The 18,229-nt window shown below is 39.5% G+C and overlaps 1 protein-coding gene across 2 annotated transcripts in view; it reads left to right on the top strand.

Annotated features, from left to right (window-relative positions):
- The window catches only part of ANTXR1 (ANTXR cell adhesion molecule 1), a 258,255-nt gene that overhangs the window by 83,442 nt on the left and 156,584 nt on the right, over positions 1–18,229 (top strand). For both annotated transcript variants that reach the window (XM_061432860.1, XM_061432861.1), the window contains one exon: positions 11,240–11,338. In XM_061432860.1, coding sequence (XP_061288844.1) covers positions 11,240–11,338 — 99 coding nt within the window. The remainder of the gene's footprint in view (positions 1–11,239; positions 11,339–18,229) is intronic.

Here is an 18,229-nt window from a genome sequence, read left to right on the forward strand (position 1 = left end):
ATCTTGAGAGCCAACAAGAATGCCTTTGACAAAAAAGAAGCTGATGCCATCTTAGGGTGCATCAGTAGCCATCCAGTGTCCAGGGTAAGAGAGCTAATTCCATGCTGTGCTATTCCAAGTTCAGACCATGGCTCCAAGTCCCATATTTTAAGGATAGCATTGACACATGTTCTTAATAGAAGAGGAGATGGAACTAGAAAGCATTTAATAATTCATTCAGGATGTGAGGGCAGCCTGGCTGTGATATCTGTCACTCCACTGATAGACAGGATTGACTGAGCTGATCTGGCTGGCTAGACAGGTGTCCCCTCCCTCCCTCCCACGTGTGTCCCTTCTGAAGCTGTATGCTTAGTAGAAGAGGATAACCTTCTGCAATAGTGCTTCATGCGTAGTTCATGAATGCTATAGTGCTTCATGCACTGTAGTCCATTCTTCAGTCAAGGATATACAAGTAGCTGTGCTCCCTTGCTACAACCTCCAAACAAGCACTCAAGGTCCATTTACAGGAACACGCAGGATAGTCAAGCTTCTAAGAATCCAGTCACTGATTCTTTCCTTCCTTCCTTCTTCCTTCCTTCCTTCTTCCCTTTTTTCTTTCCTTCTTTCTCCCTCTCCCTCCTTTATTTTTTCCTTTTCCATAAATTCTTAGTGTCTACTACGTACCAAACAATGTGAAAAGATTTGAGTACCAAAATGAGTTGAGTCCCAACCCCCATGAAATTCTCAGTCTTCTCTAGGAGATAGTCATATGTTCAGATAAAATACAAAACCATGTATGAAGTACTATAGCAGAGATCTGCTCAAAGAGATGCTAATGAGATGCTTGTGGGATGAGAAAGGACTGAAGCGACCACAGAGATTTAGACAAAGCATTGAAACACAAGGATATTTGGAGAACTCCCATGCAGAAAGGACTTATTGGTCTTATTATATGTAGCTTTAGGAGACCACCACCGAGCGGTTGGGGAGGAATTCAAGGAGGCAGATTTTGGCTTAACACATGCAACTTTTACAATGAAAGCTTTCCAACAGTGGAGTAGATGGTTTGAACTTTCCACCCCTAGAATTATGTGAGCAACAGCTGAATGACCATCTGTAAACATATGCTGTCCAGAGAACTCCTCCTTTGGGTTTCCTTTATAACTTTAAGTTTCTAAAGACTTAATTCAACGTCCGCTAAGATATTAATGGCTGATTATTGTTTAATTGCTAAAGAGACCAGTACACTTGGAACTATTTTGCATTTTAACAAAAAGTCTTAATGGGAAGAAGATGTAAGGATCTGCCCTGATCAAAAAGAATTTCATTCAATGAAATGAGTGAAACTATTTGGAGAGAGAGACGTCCCCCAAAGCCTCCAGTTCCAGAGGTTATAAACTGGCAGCCAACAAGCCCTCTCTGGTCTGCACGTATGTTCTTTTTGATTCACACCGCAATTAAAAAAAAAACAAAACAAATTTATTACTAACACTTAAAAGTCTGATTTCACCTAAAAATTCAGATTTTCATCTCATATTGAAAAATCAGATCTAGCAACACTGGGCCTGTATTTATCATATGATAATGATTATTAGAGACGGAATAACTTCCCTTTAAAAGAAGCATGTACTCTTTCCAACTCACCTACTATCCCACCTCTCCCCATTGTCACCCCTATACTAAGGCCAAGCATATGGTTGCCATTTAGTATGGTGCTGAAGTCCCTGGATTTACAGCTCCTGTTCTAAAACATGTAGGAAGTCATCTGCTCTGTGGAGAGCCTTTACAGCACCTTTGACTTTGCATGTGTGCCTGGTAAGTTGCTTCCGTCATGTCTGACTCTGTGTGACCCTAAAGATTGTAGCCAGCCAGGCTCCTCTGTCCATGGGATTCTCCAGGCAAGAATACTGGAGTTGTTTGCCATGCCCTCCTCCAGGGATCTTCTTGACTCAGGGACTGAACCCACATCTCTCACATTTCCTGCGTTGGCAGGAAAGTTCTTTACCTCTAGTGCCACCTGGGAAACCCCAGCTTTGACATTGCCTACATTTAAATGATTCTCTTTCCCTTCCAATATAGACTCTTTTTAAAATTTCCTAATTAAATAGTTTTGCAGATTAGCCTGTGTGTAATTAGGAGAATAGGCCCAATGTTGGATTGGCCCTGCCTATGTTAGTGTAGCTCCTCTTTAGGAAATGCATCCTTTGCCTAAGCACAGTTTTCTTCTGCTACCACAATGACGGCCTCAGATGTATATAGCTCAGTTCAGTCACTCAGTCATGTCCAACTCTTTGCAACCCCATGAACCACAGCACACCAGGCCTCCTTGTCCATCACCAACTCCCGGAGTCCACCCAAACCCATGTCCATTGTGTCAGTGATGCCATCCAACTATCTCATCCTCTGTTGTCCCCTTCTCCTCCTGCCCTCAATCTTTCCCAGCATCAGGGTCTTTTCAAATGAGTCAGCTTTTCGCATCAGGTGGCCAAAGTATTGGAGTTTCAGCTTCAACATCAGTCCTTCCAATGAACAGCCAGGACGGATCTCCTTTAGTATGGATTAGTTGGATCTCCTTGCAGTCCAAGGGACTCTCGAAGTCTTCTCCAACACCACAGTTCAAAAGCATCGGCACTCAGCTTTCTTTATAGTCCAGCTCTCACATCCATACATGACCACTGGAAAAACCATAGCCTTGACTAGACGGACCTTTGTTGACAAAGTAATGTCTCTGCTTTTTAATATGCTGTCTAGGTTGGTCATAACTTTCTTTCCAAGGAGCGTCTTTTAATTTCATGGCTGCAGTCACCATCTGCAGTGATTTTGGAGCCCAGAAAAATAAAGTCAGCCACTGTTTCCCCATCTATTTGCCATGAAGTGATGGGATCGGATGCCATGATCTTCGTTTTCTGAATGTTGAATTTTAAGCCAACTTTTTCACTCTCCACTTTCACTTTCATCAAGAGGCTCTTTAGTTCCTCACTTTCTGCCATCAGGGTGGTGTCATCTGCATATCTGAGGTTACTGATATTTCTCCAGGCAATCTTGATTCGAGCTTGTGCTTCCTCCAGCCCAGAGTTTCTCATGATGTACTCTGCATATAAGTTAAATAAGCAGGGTGACAATACACAGCCTTGATGTACTCCTTTTCCTATTTGGAACCAGTCTGTTGTTCCATGTCCAGTTCTAACTGTTGCTTCCTGACCTGCATACAGGTTTCTCAAGAGGCAGGTGAGGTGGTCTGGTATTCCCATCTCTTTCAGAATTTTCCACAGTTTATTGTGATCCACACAGTCAAAGCTCATAGTGTTCTATGTAAGCAATACTCCAGGAAGAAACTCATTGGAATTAAGCATACAACTTGACAGCTACTCTTCATGTGAAGCTTTTGTCCTCCAGAAATGGAAGGAGGTTTTCATCAGCTCCCCACATCCTCATTTGAGAAGCAATTGTATTATTGTACTCTGTTGTTTCCCATTGTAATAAACAATGATCGAGTGAGTGCAAAGGAAGGTACTTTTAGGCAGCTTAAACCAGACACTTTTAAGCAAAATCAAAAAGTGGCTTTGTTTCTTTCACTCTTCATTTTCTTTCAGAAAGCTCCTGCCTGGCCCATAGGCACCGCTTCTGAATCAGTTGTTTAATTCTCTGCTTGTCTTCTTTTCCATTCAAAGATATTTCTATTTGAAGGAGGGATACTCACACTTAGAAGGTGGAAATGTAAAATGGTACTCTTACTTCGGAAAACAGTTCTAACAGTCTCTCAAAACGTTAAATATGCACCTACCACATGACCTAGCCATTGTTCTCCTAGGTATTCACCCAAGAAAAGAAGAAATGTATATTCTGACAGAGACTTGTACACAGATGTTTATAACTGGTCTATTTTTAAGAGCCAAAACCTGTGAACAACTCAAATTTTCATCAACACATGAATGGATAAACAACTGTGGTTTTTCATACAACGAATAATACTCAGCAATAAAAAGGAATAGACTATGCATAAACCTCAAAGTAATTATGGATGAGTCTTAAAATAATTATGCTGAGTATAAAGAAGTCAGACCAAAAAGAAATACTTACCATATGATTCCATTTCATAAAATTCTAGAGAATGCAAACTAACCTATAACAACAGAGAACAGATCAGTGGTTGCATGGTATGGGGAGGGACTGGAAGAAGAGATTATGAAGGGGAACATGGAAACTTCTGAGGCTGCTGGGTGTGTTTACCACCTTGATTGTGGTATTGCCCCATGATTGTGTAACTGTATCAAAATGTTTCAGTTATACACCTTACATACAACTTGTATATCAATTATACCTCACTAAAAAGTAAATAGCTATAAAAAATTTTTTTGAATCTTCTAGGAGAATGCAATGGCACCCCACTCCAGTACTCTTGCCTGGAAAATCCCATGGACGGAGGAGCCTGGTGGGCTACAGTCCGTGGGGTCGCTAAGAGTCGGACACGACTGAAGCGACGCAGCAGAGTAATTTAGGCATCAGAAAGCACTTAATGAACATTCAGCTCTATATTATATTTTAGATGTTACATGTCACAATAAGCATTTAATAGGAGAGAAAATTAAAACTAACTCACAAGATAGAAATATCACTAACAATAATTTTGTTAGTGATAACAACAAAAGTCTTAGGTGACCAGAGCAAATGGTGAATATACAGATATCTCATTTTCAGATCCAGTGATTGAAAAAGGATCTTTATTGAGGTCATCACAAAACTATGTGTTCCATATTTTCAAAAAAAAAAGAAAAAGGAGGGAATAGAATAACTTTATCAATCTATTCTCTGATCTTAACAGTTTTCTTTTTTTAAACTGAGCTATAATTCACATATCCTGAAATTCACCCTTTCAAAGAGTTCAGTTCAGTTCAGTCACTCAGTTGTGTCCGACTCTTTGCAACCCCATGAACCGCAGCATGCCAGGCCTCCCTGTCCATCACCAACTCCCAGAATCCACCCAAACCCATGTCCATTGTGTCCGTGATACCATCCAACCATCTCATCTTCTGTCATGTCCTCCTCTGGCCCTCAATCTTTCCCAGCATCAGGGTCTTTTCCAATGAGTCAGATCCCGCATTAGGTGGCCAAAGTATTGGAGTTTCAGCTTCAACATCAGTCCTTCCAAAAAACACCTAGGACTGATCTCCTTTAGGATGGACTGGTTGGATCTCCTTACAGTCCAAGGGACTCTCCAGAGTTTTCTCCAACACCACAGTTCAAAAGCATCAATTCTTCGGCACTCAGCTTTTTTATAGTCCAACTCTCACATCCATGCATGACTACTGGAAAAACCATAGCCTTGACTAGACGACCTTTGTTGGCAAAATAATGTCTCTGCTTTTTAATATGCTATCTAGGTTGGTCATAACTTTCCTTCCAGGGAGCAAGCATCTTTTAATTTCATGGCTGCAGTCACCATCTGCAGTGATTTTGGAGCCCAAAAAAATAAAGTCAACCACCGTGTCACTGTTTCCCCATCTATTTGCCATGAAGTGATGGGACTGGATGCCATGATCTTAGTTTTCTGAATGTTGAGCTTTAAGCCAACTTTTTCACTCTCCTCTTCTACTTTCATCAAGAGGCTCTTTAGTTCTTCTTCACTTTCTGCCATCAGGGTGGTGTCATCTGCATATCTGAGGTTATTGATATTTCTCCCATCAATCTTGATTGCAGCTTGTGCTTCCTCCACAATTCAGTAATGTTTGATATACTCACAAAGTCGTACAGCTATAACCACTATCTAATTCCAGAATATATTCATAATCTTACTCTTTAAGCAGTCACACCCCATTTCTTCCTCTCTCCAGCCCTGGCAACTGCCAGACAATATTCTGTCTTTCTGGATCTGCTAATCTGAGCTATTCATATGGAAATGAAAGGGAATGGGTGTCTGGCTTCTTTTATTTGGCATGATATTTTCAAGATTCATCCACATCACAGTATGTGTCAGAACTTACTTTATATGGATGAATAATATTCCATTGTATGAACACCATATTCATCATTTGATGGATACTTGCATTATTTCCACCTTTTGGCTATTATGAATAATGCTACTGTGAACACTCATGTACAAGCTTTTGTGTAGACATACATTTTCAAGTCTCTTGAGTGTATACCTAGGGATAGAATTTCTGGGTCATATAGTAATTCTAGGTTTAGCTTTTTGAGGAACTGTCAAACTATTTTACAAAGCAACTGCACCAATTTACATTCCCACCAGCAAGGTACAGAGGGTCTAATTTCTTCACCAACAGTTGTTATTGTTCATCTCTTTTATTACAGCCATTCTGGAGAGTGTGGAGGGATTTTGATTTATATTTCCCTAATAACTAATGAGTTCTAAAGGAGATCAGCCCTGGGTGTTCTTTGGAAGGAATGATGCTAAAGCTGAAACTCTAGTACTTTGCCCACCTCATGCGAAGAGTTGACTCATTGGAAAAGACTCTGATGCTGGGAGGGATTGGGGGCAGGAGGAGAAGGGGACGACAGAGGATGAGATGGCTGGATGGTATCACCGACTCGATGGACGTGAGTGTGAGTGAACTCTGGGAGATGGTGATGGACAGGGAGGCTTGGCATGCTACAGTCCATGGAGTCGCAAAGAGTCGGACACGATTGAGAGACTGAACTGAACTGAATAATTAATGATGTTGGGCATCTTCTCATTCAATGACCTTATTAAGCCTCAGAAAATAAACAGGATTTTTATCTGACTGGTACCTGAATAAATGACCACATTCTCCTTCCCTTATTCCCTTTCTCTCCCAAGACGTCATTTATCCATTCATTAAATGAGCTTAGACTGACACTGGGAGAAGGCAAAGGCATCCCACTCCAGTACTCTTGCCTGGAAAATCCCATGGATGGAGGAGCCTGGTAGGCTGCAGTCCATGGGGTCGCTAGGAGTCGGACACGACGGAGCGACTTCACTTTCACTTTTCCCTTTCATGAATTGGAGAAGGAAATGGCAACCCTCTCCCAGTGTTCTTGCCTGGAGAATCCCAGGGATGGGGGAGCCTGGTGGGCTGCCGTCTATGGGGTCACACAGAGTCAGACACAACTGACACGACTTAGCAGCAGCAGCAGACTGATGCTGACTCAGCCCTGGGTTAGGCACAGCCCAAAATTATAAAGAAAAAGAAATCATGGCCTCTCCCATCAGGAAGCTTAAATTATAATTGAGAATAAAGTGACAAAAAGTCATAATAAATATATATCTTAAAGCTAACTTAAAGAATATGTAAAGAGATGGAGTAAAAGATCATTGCCTGGTAGAAAGTCCTCCTTGAAGCTTTCCAATCTCTAAGCACTTCTTGTAGGAGCTGTAACCCAACATACATGTTGCAAACTCTGGGAGTTGGTGATGGACAGGCAGGTCTGGCGTGCTACAGTCCATGGAGTCGCAAAGAGTCGGACACGATTGAGAGACTGAACTGAACTGGAAAAAAAAAAAAAACCTTAGATGTACTTATTGTGAGAGGTAGGTTTAGGGCTTTGTGAATAGTGTAATTCAATCAGTATGTCCTGGTTCTGGTGTGTCCTGGTCTCACTTGCTGGCAGATCCACTTGACAAAGGTTTTGTTACATAACCTCTACGTGTGAAGGGCTGACATTCCAGTCAGGCTGCAGGGTCAGTATTTGGGCTGTTCTGGAGACCAAATGTGCATCCTATCACAGAAACTGTACCAGGCAGGGTGGCATCTGGCCTCTGCTCTGGTGTGCCTCCCAGAGCATCATTTCCTCCATCTGCTCCCCAGGCCTGGGGGTTAAATTGTTTGGTTTCCACTGTGGCTGTTCATGGATTCCTGATGTCTTTCTTCCTAATACCCTGAGGGTGTGCCAGGCCCAACCAGACAGACATCCTCTCTTACAGAGGACCCCTCAGCAGCACTGCTAAGGCTAGGATATGACCTTAAGAGAAGAGAACTTGGCACATGGCCTACATTTCCAGCATCTTCTCTCCTTCCACTGATCTTTGAGGAAATAAGAGAAGTAGGCCCAGCAGTGAGGCAGAAAACATTTTGAATCAGCAGAAACATCCAATGGCAGATTTCTGGATGTCTAGCATTCAAACTAAAAACAGAAATGAGTTTCTAAAGGCTAAACTGAATAAAAAGATATTGTACAATAAGATTCTTCCACAATGCCAGGCACTTAACAGAATGCTTGTTGAACCGACAGTGTCATCGATCACATGCCAGGCAGGCATTGAAAGAAAACGCTGAGTCCCTTCGCTGTTCACCTGAAACTATCACAACATTGTTAATCGGCTATACCCCAATGCAAAATGTTTTTGGTGTTAAAAATAATATAAACTTTTTTAAAAAAGAAAAAAATAAAGAAAACTATTTAGTTCATCCTTCTAAATTTAGCAATCCTATCTATGTATCAACATGCATATCTAAATTCTTAATACTCATACTGTTGCAGTGAAAAGGAAAATAGAGGAATTAGTTTTTGTTTTCTTTCCCTTTCCTGAGAACAAAGAAAGAGAACAGTGAACAGGTCAGGGAAGAAATATAAACACACCTGAAAGAGTTGATCACTCCTAGTTTTACTTTTAACTATTCCTAATCTGTAGTCTGTTACTAGATTTGCTTTTCACAAACTAACCTGACACTCTGTAAATTATTCTGCATGAGTTACATCCTGCATGTATTGCCCCTTAACTCTATGCTAATTACACCCTGTACCTGGTGCTTACCTTTCCTGAGCTCTCCCTTTGCAGACCACCCCTTGTAGCTTTCTGCATTTCAAAAAGAAGGCCACAGGAAAATAAACCAGAGATAGTAATATTAGTCCCTCAGTCGTGTCTGACTCTTTGTGACATCATGGACTGTAGCCTACCAGGCTCCTCAGTCCATGGGATTTTCCAGGCAAGAATACTAGAGTGGGTAGCCATTCCCTTCTCCAGGGTATCTTCCCAGCTCAGGAATCAAACCCAGGTCTCCCACACTGCAGGCAGACTCTTTACTGTCTGAGCTAACAGAGACTAATTACCTGTCTTCATGATGCCAGCTATGAGTATTTTGAAACAATACAAGAAGGAGAAGGACAGAAAACTCTCACTACTTTGTTCCTCATCACATCCCCAGACTATAAGCCCCTGTTTGTTACCACCAAAATCTTGGCTTTCTCTGGCCACTGAAGCCAAATAAAAAATTACAAAGACAGAGTTTGGAGGAACTAGAAAGATGGCTTGAATCCTCAGCTGGTTGAGGGAAGAACACAGCAGGCCAGTGCCCCCCACCCTGGGGAGTCAGAGGGGACCATATAGATGGGCCTCCCAGTCTGGGGTATGTAATAAGGAACAAAGTGAGAATTTGGCATTCTTCTTCGTGCATTGTTTCAAAACAGTCATAGCTGGCATCAGGTAGCCTGGTAATTGGATCTGAAAAAGCCATGTGCCCATGACCTTAATATAGTTCAAAACTAAGGCAGTGAATACTCATATATTAGTACCCAGTTTTGCTGTTCACCAATTACAGATTACTTGATCTTGGGCAAGTCATTTACAATTCAGTTTCCTTATAGTGAAGTTCATTCATAGCTCTCAACAGCACTCTGTGCTAACTTGTTTCTCCTTGTGGCACACTTAGTGCCTCTAGGTTCCTTTCCTTTACTTTGGGTTCTCCGCCTCCCAGCCAGGCCAGCTCCACTTACCTGCAAAACGGGCAAACCTGCCCAAAATAAAAATAAAGTAAGCTTTAAAAAAAATCACAGTGTTAATCTCCAAATGAGTCATATGTCACAAGACATTGAGGATTCATTTTAGCATAATGGTAAAGAGCATGGCTGAGTTCTAAGCACATGACACTTGACACCTGACAGACCTGGATTCCAGTTCTAATCCTGACTACCAGCTGTGTGATCTGGGACCAGCTATTTAACCTCGCTAAGCTTGTTTTTCTCATTTGTACCTCCCTGTAGTGAGGTTTAAATGACATCAGACATTTACAACACTTAGTACAGAGTCTGGCACACAAAGAGGGAGCAATTGATATCAGTTATTATTCTCTTGGCAAACATGACCCCTAAATGAGTTTCCTGGGAATGAAGGTGACATACATTCATGCCATTTATTAAAGTTTGGAAGAGTCCCCTATGCTAGTCCTTTAATTCCATTCTTCCTCCAATGAAAATCTCCATTTGAAACTTTACACTGCCAAATCCACTTTCACAAATATTGTACTTTGACTTTTAACTTTTAGGCTTTTTCTTTTTTTTTTAATGCCACACAGCATTATCCCATGCCCCAATTTTTATATACAAAAGGATGACAAAAATAAAAGAAAATGAAGTATTGGCTATTAGTTACCATCAAACTTAAGCAAATATTCCTAAACATTTAATAAATTAATTAGTTGTTTTTTTCCCCTTAGTAAGAGGATCATTATTTTTACTTTATGAAGATATTGTGTTAATTCAGCATGAATTATGCCAACATGAAATTAACATGCAGGGCTAGAGGCCAGTGAGCTATATTAGCTCTTCTATTTGGAGAGAAGAGAGCATTAACTGCACTAGGACCTATGTCAGTTCAAAAGGGAAATGCTTGACAACTGGCCACCCATAAATAAGACTTGTCTTCTCTGGTGAGTACAGTTACTCCCACCTAACACTATGTTTTCCTACTGTGTGCCCTGCAGAGACAGGAGAGCTGAAACTGTTGTCAAACAAATTCTAAACACAAAGGAATGCTTTTCTAGCTGTGGAAGAAAAGACAAAAGGACAATGTCAAATGACACCTAGTCACATGCTACACTATTCAGGGCAGACTGTGAATGCCAGAAGACAGTGGTCTTCAAAAACCCTAGGCACCTTGAGTTCTAAAGAAATCCTTTCCTCTGCATCCAATGTATAAAAGAGATACAAGAGGCCTGCTGGCGGCAGACATCATAGGTTTTAAAACTGCCACGACTTGAGAGATGGGTAAGGTTTGCAGGACACAGGTGAGGGAGAGGCACTCCAGGGCGGACGAACAGTAAAGGCAAAGCCAAGGTGGGAATTTAAAGTAAGAAGTCTGTGCCTTCCTGTGGACAACTAGTGAGAAGGTAGTGATTAGGTGGTGAAAGGCTCCCTCATGGATGCTCCTGTTTCCCAGCTTGAACTGCTTTTGAATGTTTTAAGCCTGATGAATAGTTAACAAGTACCCTAAATCAGGGCAGATGGAAAATGTAAGGTTAACGTTGTGCAGTCAATTAAGGTGTCTTGTCATTATTCTTTGTTTCAGAATCATTTCAAGTAGTCGTGAGAGGGAATGGCTTCCGACACGCCCGCAACGTGGACAGGGTCCTCTGCAGCTTTAAGATCAACGAGTCAGTCACGCTCAGTAAGTTCTTGCGGAGTTTGGGGGTTTCTGCTGCTGGCTTCTGGGAAGGGGGAGCTCCCAGCCTATCTCCCCGAAAAGCCACACCCAGGAAACTACAGAGAAGGGTCCTCCCTGCCAGAAAGGCCGCCAGCAAAGGGTATAACTGGCCCCTGCAGGCCCCTTGCTCCCATGAGGAGAGGCAGCGGGTACTTGTTTCCCAGTCCGCCAGCATACCTGTACCAAGTTCCAAACTCTCAGGTGGCAGTGGTGGCCCTGACTGGTTAGGGCTTACAAAGCTCCACATTGGAGCTTAGTGAGATACCAGGACTCTCCAAACAAAAAGAGGAAAACAATAGGTGTTCCAAATTGATTAATTCTGAGTAAACCAAAAGCCAAAAAAATCTCATCAGGGAGATACCTGACCTGAGATACAGAAAGATGGATGTAAAACTAAGTGTATTTCATGGGAAAAATGAATTATCACAACATTGGCACATTCACAAGACATTTGTAGCAGGGAAGTTAAAGACATGTGTGACTCAGATTACTGTCCAGGAAAGATGGGGGCAGATGGGTTATGTTAAGACAGATGGCCAGGAGTCCCTGTTATTATTTACATCTGGCATTCATCCCACAGATAATTACTGTTTCAGTATCTGCAGCAGTAAACAGCAATCATATACTGTATTTTCTACAGTGCTAGGACCTTTTAAATACCTCACATCTTTTTACCACAACAGCCCTAGGAGGTAGAAAGACAAAGAAGATGGAGAGCATACTCATTTATTGACCTTTCACACTGGTTTTGTCCTCCTGTTAGCATTGTGGAGTAGCTACTATCCTGTTTTTAAAAAGGAAGAACTGAAGGGTATGCCTTTTTCCCTCTTTAGCATCTCAAAACCCATATGAATATTTAAACAAAGATATGCAATGGTTTCTTTACATCTGGAATTCCTGTATATGGAGAAACTGCAAAGATTTGAAATAATTCAGTTATTTTTTTCCTAATACTTAGAAATGCCCTCACGTATCCAGAAAGTACTTGCTTTTTGAAAACATTTTCAAGTATCCTGTCATAGTGTGAAAGTTGGACATGCACCCTCTGCAGAATCTTTCCATTTTTTTTTTTTTCCTCCTTTAATTTGTGATGTTCAAGTCCACCTTCCCTCTCTCCTCTTAATCTTAAATCTAAGATCAGAAACTCCTGAGGATTAAATTCAAAAGACATCAACACCTTCCAAAGAAGGCTTCCCAGACAAGCAAGCCTTTAGAACCAACTCCTCTCTGAAGATGCATGGCCATGAGTATAGCATTGCTGTTGCTTGAAAGGTTACCCAGAGATTCTATACTAAGATAACAAAAAAATGCAAATTTTTTATGATGGATTTATAGAATGACATTTTAAACACGTATTTTCCAGCTTCTCCATAAAATTTTATTTCTTGGAAAACTAGCTTCTTTTCCTTTCCTAATATAAACTTGCAAACACCTGCACAGTCTGTTCACCTAATACATATTTTAAAAGAAATAAAGGCTGTTGGGTTTAGCTTAAACCACAAACCTAATTATGCTTTCAACACAAGCACTGACAGCTTGGACAAGAGAAAGGCAGTGACTCAACCATATTATATGCCACAAGCAACACTCCTGAACTCAAACAGTTACTAAAAATATCCTAGCTAAGGGGGAAATACTGAAATTTTTTTTAAAAATTGTATTTATTAATTCATCTGTTCATTTATATTCAGTAAAGTAAGAAACTACGGAGGACAGAAAAGATAAATAAATTTTAAAGTGCAACATATTCAATTCTTCATCTTTCTGTCAACTTTATGAATGTAAGTATCTTATTGAGTTGTCCCCATAAAATAAGACAAATTCAGATTCTCTTATTTTTCCCATTCTCCTTTTCCACTTCCAGATCATGTTTTAAAATATTATGTTTTCATTTTTATAGTATATATTTCCTCTTTCAAGATTTTTCCCTAAATACTGCATTACATTTTATAACAAAAAAGAGAATAGAATTCCCTTATTAATCAAAAAATGACTAATTGAAGGCCCAATAATGAAGCTATGGTTTTTATTATATAAGCCTTGGAGTCTTCAAGAAATAATGTATTATTTGTAGCAGATTATGTGAAGAAAAATAGTTAAGTAAAAAATAACAAAAAAATTATATTTATAGTGAGATATATTAACATAACTGTCAAAGCCTTTGGATGGATAATAAAAAAATTAAAGCTATAGAGCAAATATATATACTTTTTTTAAATGGCTATGAATTCCCTTTAACATGTATTGCACTAAGAAATAAACCACTGATATATTAATGCCAAAGTGTTGAAATTGTTTACATATATTTTTAGATGATAAATATAACCCGAAAATAAAAAGCATAGGTTAATACCTATATCCATCCTGCTTTCCTTGCCTTTGCTTAAAAATAAATCAACCACTTAGGAATCTAAAACAATTTGGTGACCTGTTTCTGGTCAGTGGTTCCAAATTATGCATAAAATATGATGTAAAAATTGTGACATGTGGTCTTGCTCAAAGGAATGAGGAAAACCCCCAGGTACAGGAAACAAAAAGGGAATGCAAAATCTAAGCAGAAGGCAAAGCTGTGAGGGCTCCAGGCCTGAGGGATCTTCAGGCTGTGATCTCAGTACTGATATAGATACAGGACACCAGGAAGTTCAGTTCAGTTCAGTTCAGTTCAGTCCAGTCGCTCAGTCGTGTCCAACTCTTTGTGACCCCAGGGACCGCAGCATGCCAGGCCTCTCTGTCCATTACCAACTGCTAGAGTCTACCCAAACCCATGTCCATTGAGTTGGTGATGCCATCCAACCATTTCATCCTCTGTCGTCCCCTTCTCCTCCTGCCCTCAATCTTTCCCAGCATTAGGGTCTTTTCCAATGAGTCAGTTCTTCACATCAGGTGGCCAAAGCATTGGAGTTTCAGCTTCAAAATCAGTCCTTCCAATTAACACCCAGGACTGATCTCCTTTAGGATGGACTGGTTGGATCTCCTTGCAGTCCAAGGGATTCTATAGAGTCTTCTCCAACACCACAGTTCAAAAGCATCAATTCTTCAGTGCTCAGCTTTCTTTATAGTCCAACTCTCATATCCATACATGACTACTGGAAAAACCATAGCCTTGACTAGATGGCCCTTTGTTGACAAAGTAATGTCTCTGCTTTTCAATGTCTAGGTTGGTCATAACTTTCCTTCCAAGGAGCAAGCATCTTTTAATTTCATGGCTGCAGTCACCATCTGCAGTGATTTTGGAGCCAAAAAAAAAATAGTCTGTCACTGTTTCCCCATCTATTTGCCATGAAGTGATGGGACCAGATGCCATGATCTTCATTTTCTGAATGTTGAGCTTTAAGCCAACTTTTTCACTCTCCTCTTTCACTTTCATCAAGAGGCTCTTTAGTTCTTCTTCAATTTCTGCCATCAGGGTGGTGTCATCTGCATATCTGAGGTTATTGATATTTCTCCTGGCAATCTTGATTCCAGCTTGTGCTTCCTCCACCCCAGCTTTTCTCATGATATACTCTGCATATAAGTTAAATAAGCAGGGTGACAATATACAGCCTTGACGTACTCCTTTTCCTATTTGGAAAGCAGGCAAAAGCAGAGCCACCTGTAGAGATCAGGCTTCAGGGGCTGTAACACACATTGAATGGGTACAGGGACAGGCGCTCAGTGATTCAGGAAAGCAGGCAGGGGAGTAAGGTAAGATGCTCTACCAACCACATAATACAGAAGCACCACAATGTGTCTGTGGCCATCCTGATTGCTGTGGCCCTGGCCGAGGCAGTATACATCGAGTCCAACCTACACCACTCCTGAAGCCATAACTCCCTCTGAAGATGGGCTCACAGCACCAAATGATAAATCATATGGCAATAGTTGAAAGAAAAAGGAGAACAAGCAAGATGACTAGGGAGCATTTTAAAAAAGATGGTAAAATAAACATATTTAAAGTGTATTAAAACAAGAAAACATCTAAAAAAAAAATCTAACTTTACACCTAAAGGAACTAGAAAAATAAGAACAAACAAAACCCAAAGTCATTAGAAGGAAAGAAAAGGTCAAAGTGGAAATAAGCAAAATAGAGAGTTAGGAAGCAACAGAAAATGTTTTTTTTCTGCAACAGAAGAGGTTTTTTTCTTTTATATAAAGATAGACAAAGTTGACAAACCTTTAACCAAATTCATCAAGAAAAAAAGAGAAAGGATCCAGATAAATAAGTCAAAAAAGAGAAAGTACAATTGACAACAGAGAAATACAAAGGATCATAAAACAGTACTGCAAACAATTATGTGATAATAAAAGAGCAACCTAGAAGAAATGGATAAATGCCTAGAAATGTGCAATCTCCCAAAACTGAATCAGGAAGAAATATAAAAAATGAACAGACTAATAATTACCAGTAGTAAAACTGAATCATTACTTTAAAAAACTTCCAACCAAAAAACTCTAGGACCACACAGTTTCACAGAGAAATTCTATTAAAATTAAAATAAGAAATTTATCCTTCTCAAACTATTTTTTAAAAATGAAGACGAATGAATACTTCTGAACTCATTCTACAAGGGTAACATCAACCTAATATCAAAGCCAGACAAAGATACCACAAAAATAATTATAGGTCATTATCACTGATGAATGTAAATGCAGAAGTCCTCAACAAAATGTTAGCAAACTGAATTCAACAGTAGGTTAAAAGGGATCATACACCATGATCAAGTAGGATTTAGCCCAGGAATGCATGGATGGTTCAGTATCCACAAATCAATCAACATAATACACCATGTTAACTAACCGAAGAATAAAAACCATATGATCATCTCCATATATGCAGCAAAAGCTTCTGACAAAATTCAACATCCTTTTATGATAAAAACTCTTCACAAAGTGAGCATAGAAGGAACATACTTCAACATGATAAAGGCCATGTATGACAAACAACAGGCAACATCATAATCAATGGTGAAAAGCTAGAAGCATTTCCTGGAAGATCAGGAACAAAACAAGGATCCCACTCTTGCCACTCTTTTTTTTTTTTAACATGGAAGTGGAAGTCCTAGGCACAAAAATCAAAAAAGAAAAAGAAAAGGAATCCAAATAAAATTGGAAAGGAAGAAGTAAAAGTGTCACTATTTGTGCATGATATGGTTCTATACACAGAAAATTCTAAAGACACTAACAAAAACTATTTGAACTGAAATGAGTTTAGTAAGATTGTAGGATACAAAAGTAATATACAGAAATATGTTGCATTTCTAAATACTAATTGTGAACTATTAGAGAAATTCATAAAACAATCACATTTTTTATAGCTGTCTCAAAAAGAATAAAATAACTTGAGATAAATCTGATCAAAGATGAAAAAGCCCTGAAAGCCATAAGAGATTGATGAAAGAAATCAAAAACAACAAAACAAATGGAAAGATACTTTGTGCTCATGGATTAGAAGGATCAATATTGTTAAAATAACTACACTACCCAAAGAAATCTATAGATTCAGTGCAATCCCATAAAAATACCAGTGGCATATATCACAGAGCTAGAACAAATAACTCTAAGATTTGTATGAAGAAACAAAAGACCCCAAATAGCCAAAGCAATCTTGGGAAAGAAGAACAAAGCTAGAGTTGTCACACTCCTGGGTTTCAAGCCATACTACAAAGCAACAGTTGTCAAACCACTATGTACTGGCATGAAAACAAACACACAGATCAATGGAACAGAATAAAGAGCCCCAAAATAAACCCATGCTTATATGGTCAATTAATCTACAACAAAGCAGGCAAGAATATACAATGGGAAAAGACAGCCTCTTTAATAAGTGGTGTCAGGAAAACTGTACTGCTGTGTGTAATAAAATCAATCTGGACTATTTTCTCACACCACATACAAAAATAAATTCAAAAGTGGATTAAAGACTTAAATGTAAGGCCTGAAACCACAGAACTAGAAGAAAGCATAGGCAGTATGCACTTTGACATCTGTCTTAACAATATTTTTTTGGATCTGTCTCCTCAGGCAAGGGAAAAAAATAAAAATAAACAAATGAGACTACACCAAACCTAAAATCTTTTACACAGAAAAGGAACCTATCAATAGAAGGAAAGACCACCTGCTGAATGAGAGAAGACATTTTCAAACTATGTATCTGATAAAGGGTTAATATTCAAAATATACAAAGAACTCATACAATTCAACATCTAAAAAAGTAAACAGCCCAATTAAAAAATGGGCAAAGAACTGGGTAGACATTTTTCCAAAGAAGATATGCAGATAGTCAATAGGCACATAGAAAGATGCTGAACATCATTAACCATCAGGGAAATGCCAATCAAAACCACAAAGATATACTAACTCATACCTGTCAGAATGGCTATCATCAAAAGATAACAAAGTGTTGGCAAGGATCTGGAGAAAAGGGAACACTTGTGCAATGTTGGTGGGAATGTAAATTGATGCAGCCACTTGGAGGACAGTATGGAGTTTCCACAAAAACTTAAAAGTAGAACTGCTATATGATCTAGCAGTTTCACTTCTGAGTATTTACCTGAAGAAAACAAAAACACTAATTTGAAAAAATATATGCATATTACTGTTCACTACAGCATTATTTACAGTAGCCAAGATGTGGAAGCAACTTACATCCATCCATAGGTGAATGGATGAGGAACATGTGATATATTATATGTGTGTGTGTGTGTGTGTGTGTGTGTGTGTGCTAAGTTGCTTCAGTTGCATCTGACTATTTATGACCCTATGGACTGTAGCCCACCAGGCTCCTCTGTCCGCATATATACACAACTTAGTGGATAGACTAAGCAATGTGATTAGACACAGATAAAAATGAAATGCATGAACTGGAAGAGAGATGTG

This window comes from Bos javanicus, chromosome 11, assembly GCF_032452875.1.
Source record: "Bos javanicus breed banteng chromosome 11, ARS-OSU_banteng_1.0, whole genome shotgun sequence".
Lineage (NCBI taxonomy): Eukaryota > Metazoa > Chordata > Mammalia > Artiodactyla > Bovidae > Bos > Bos javanicus.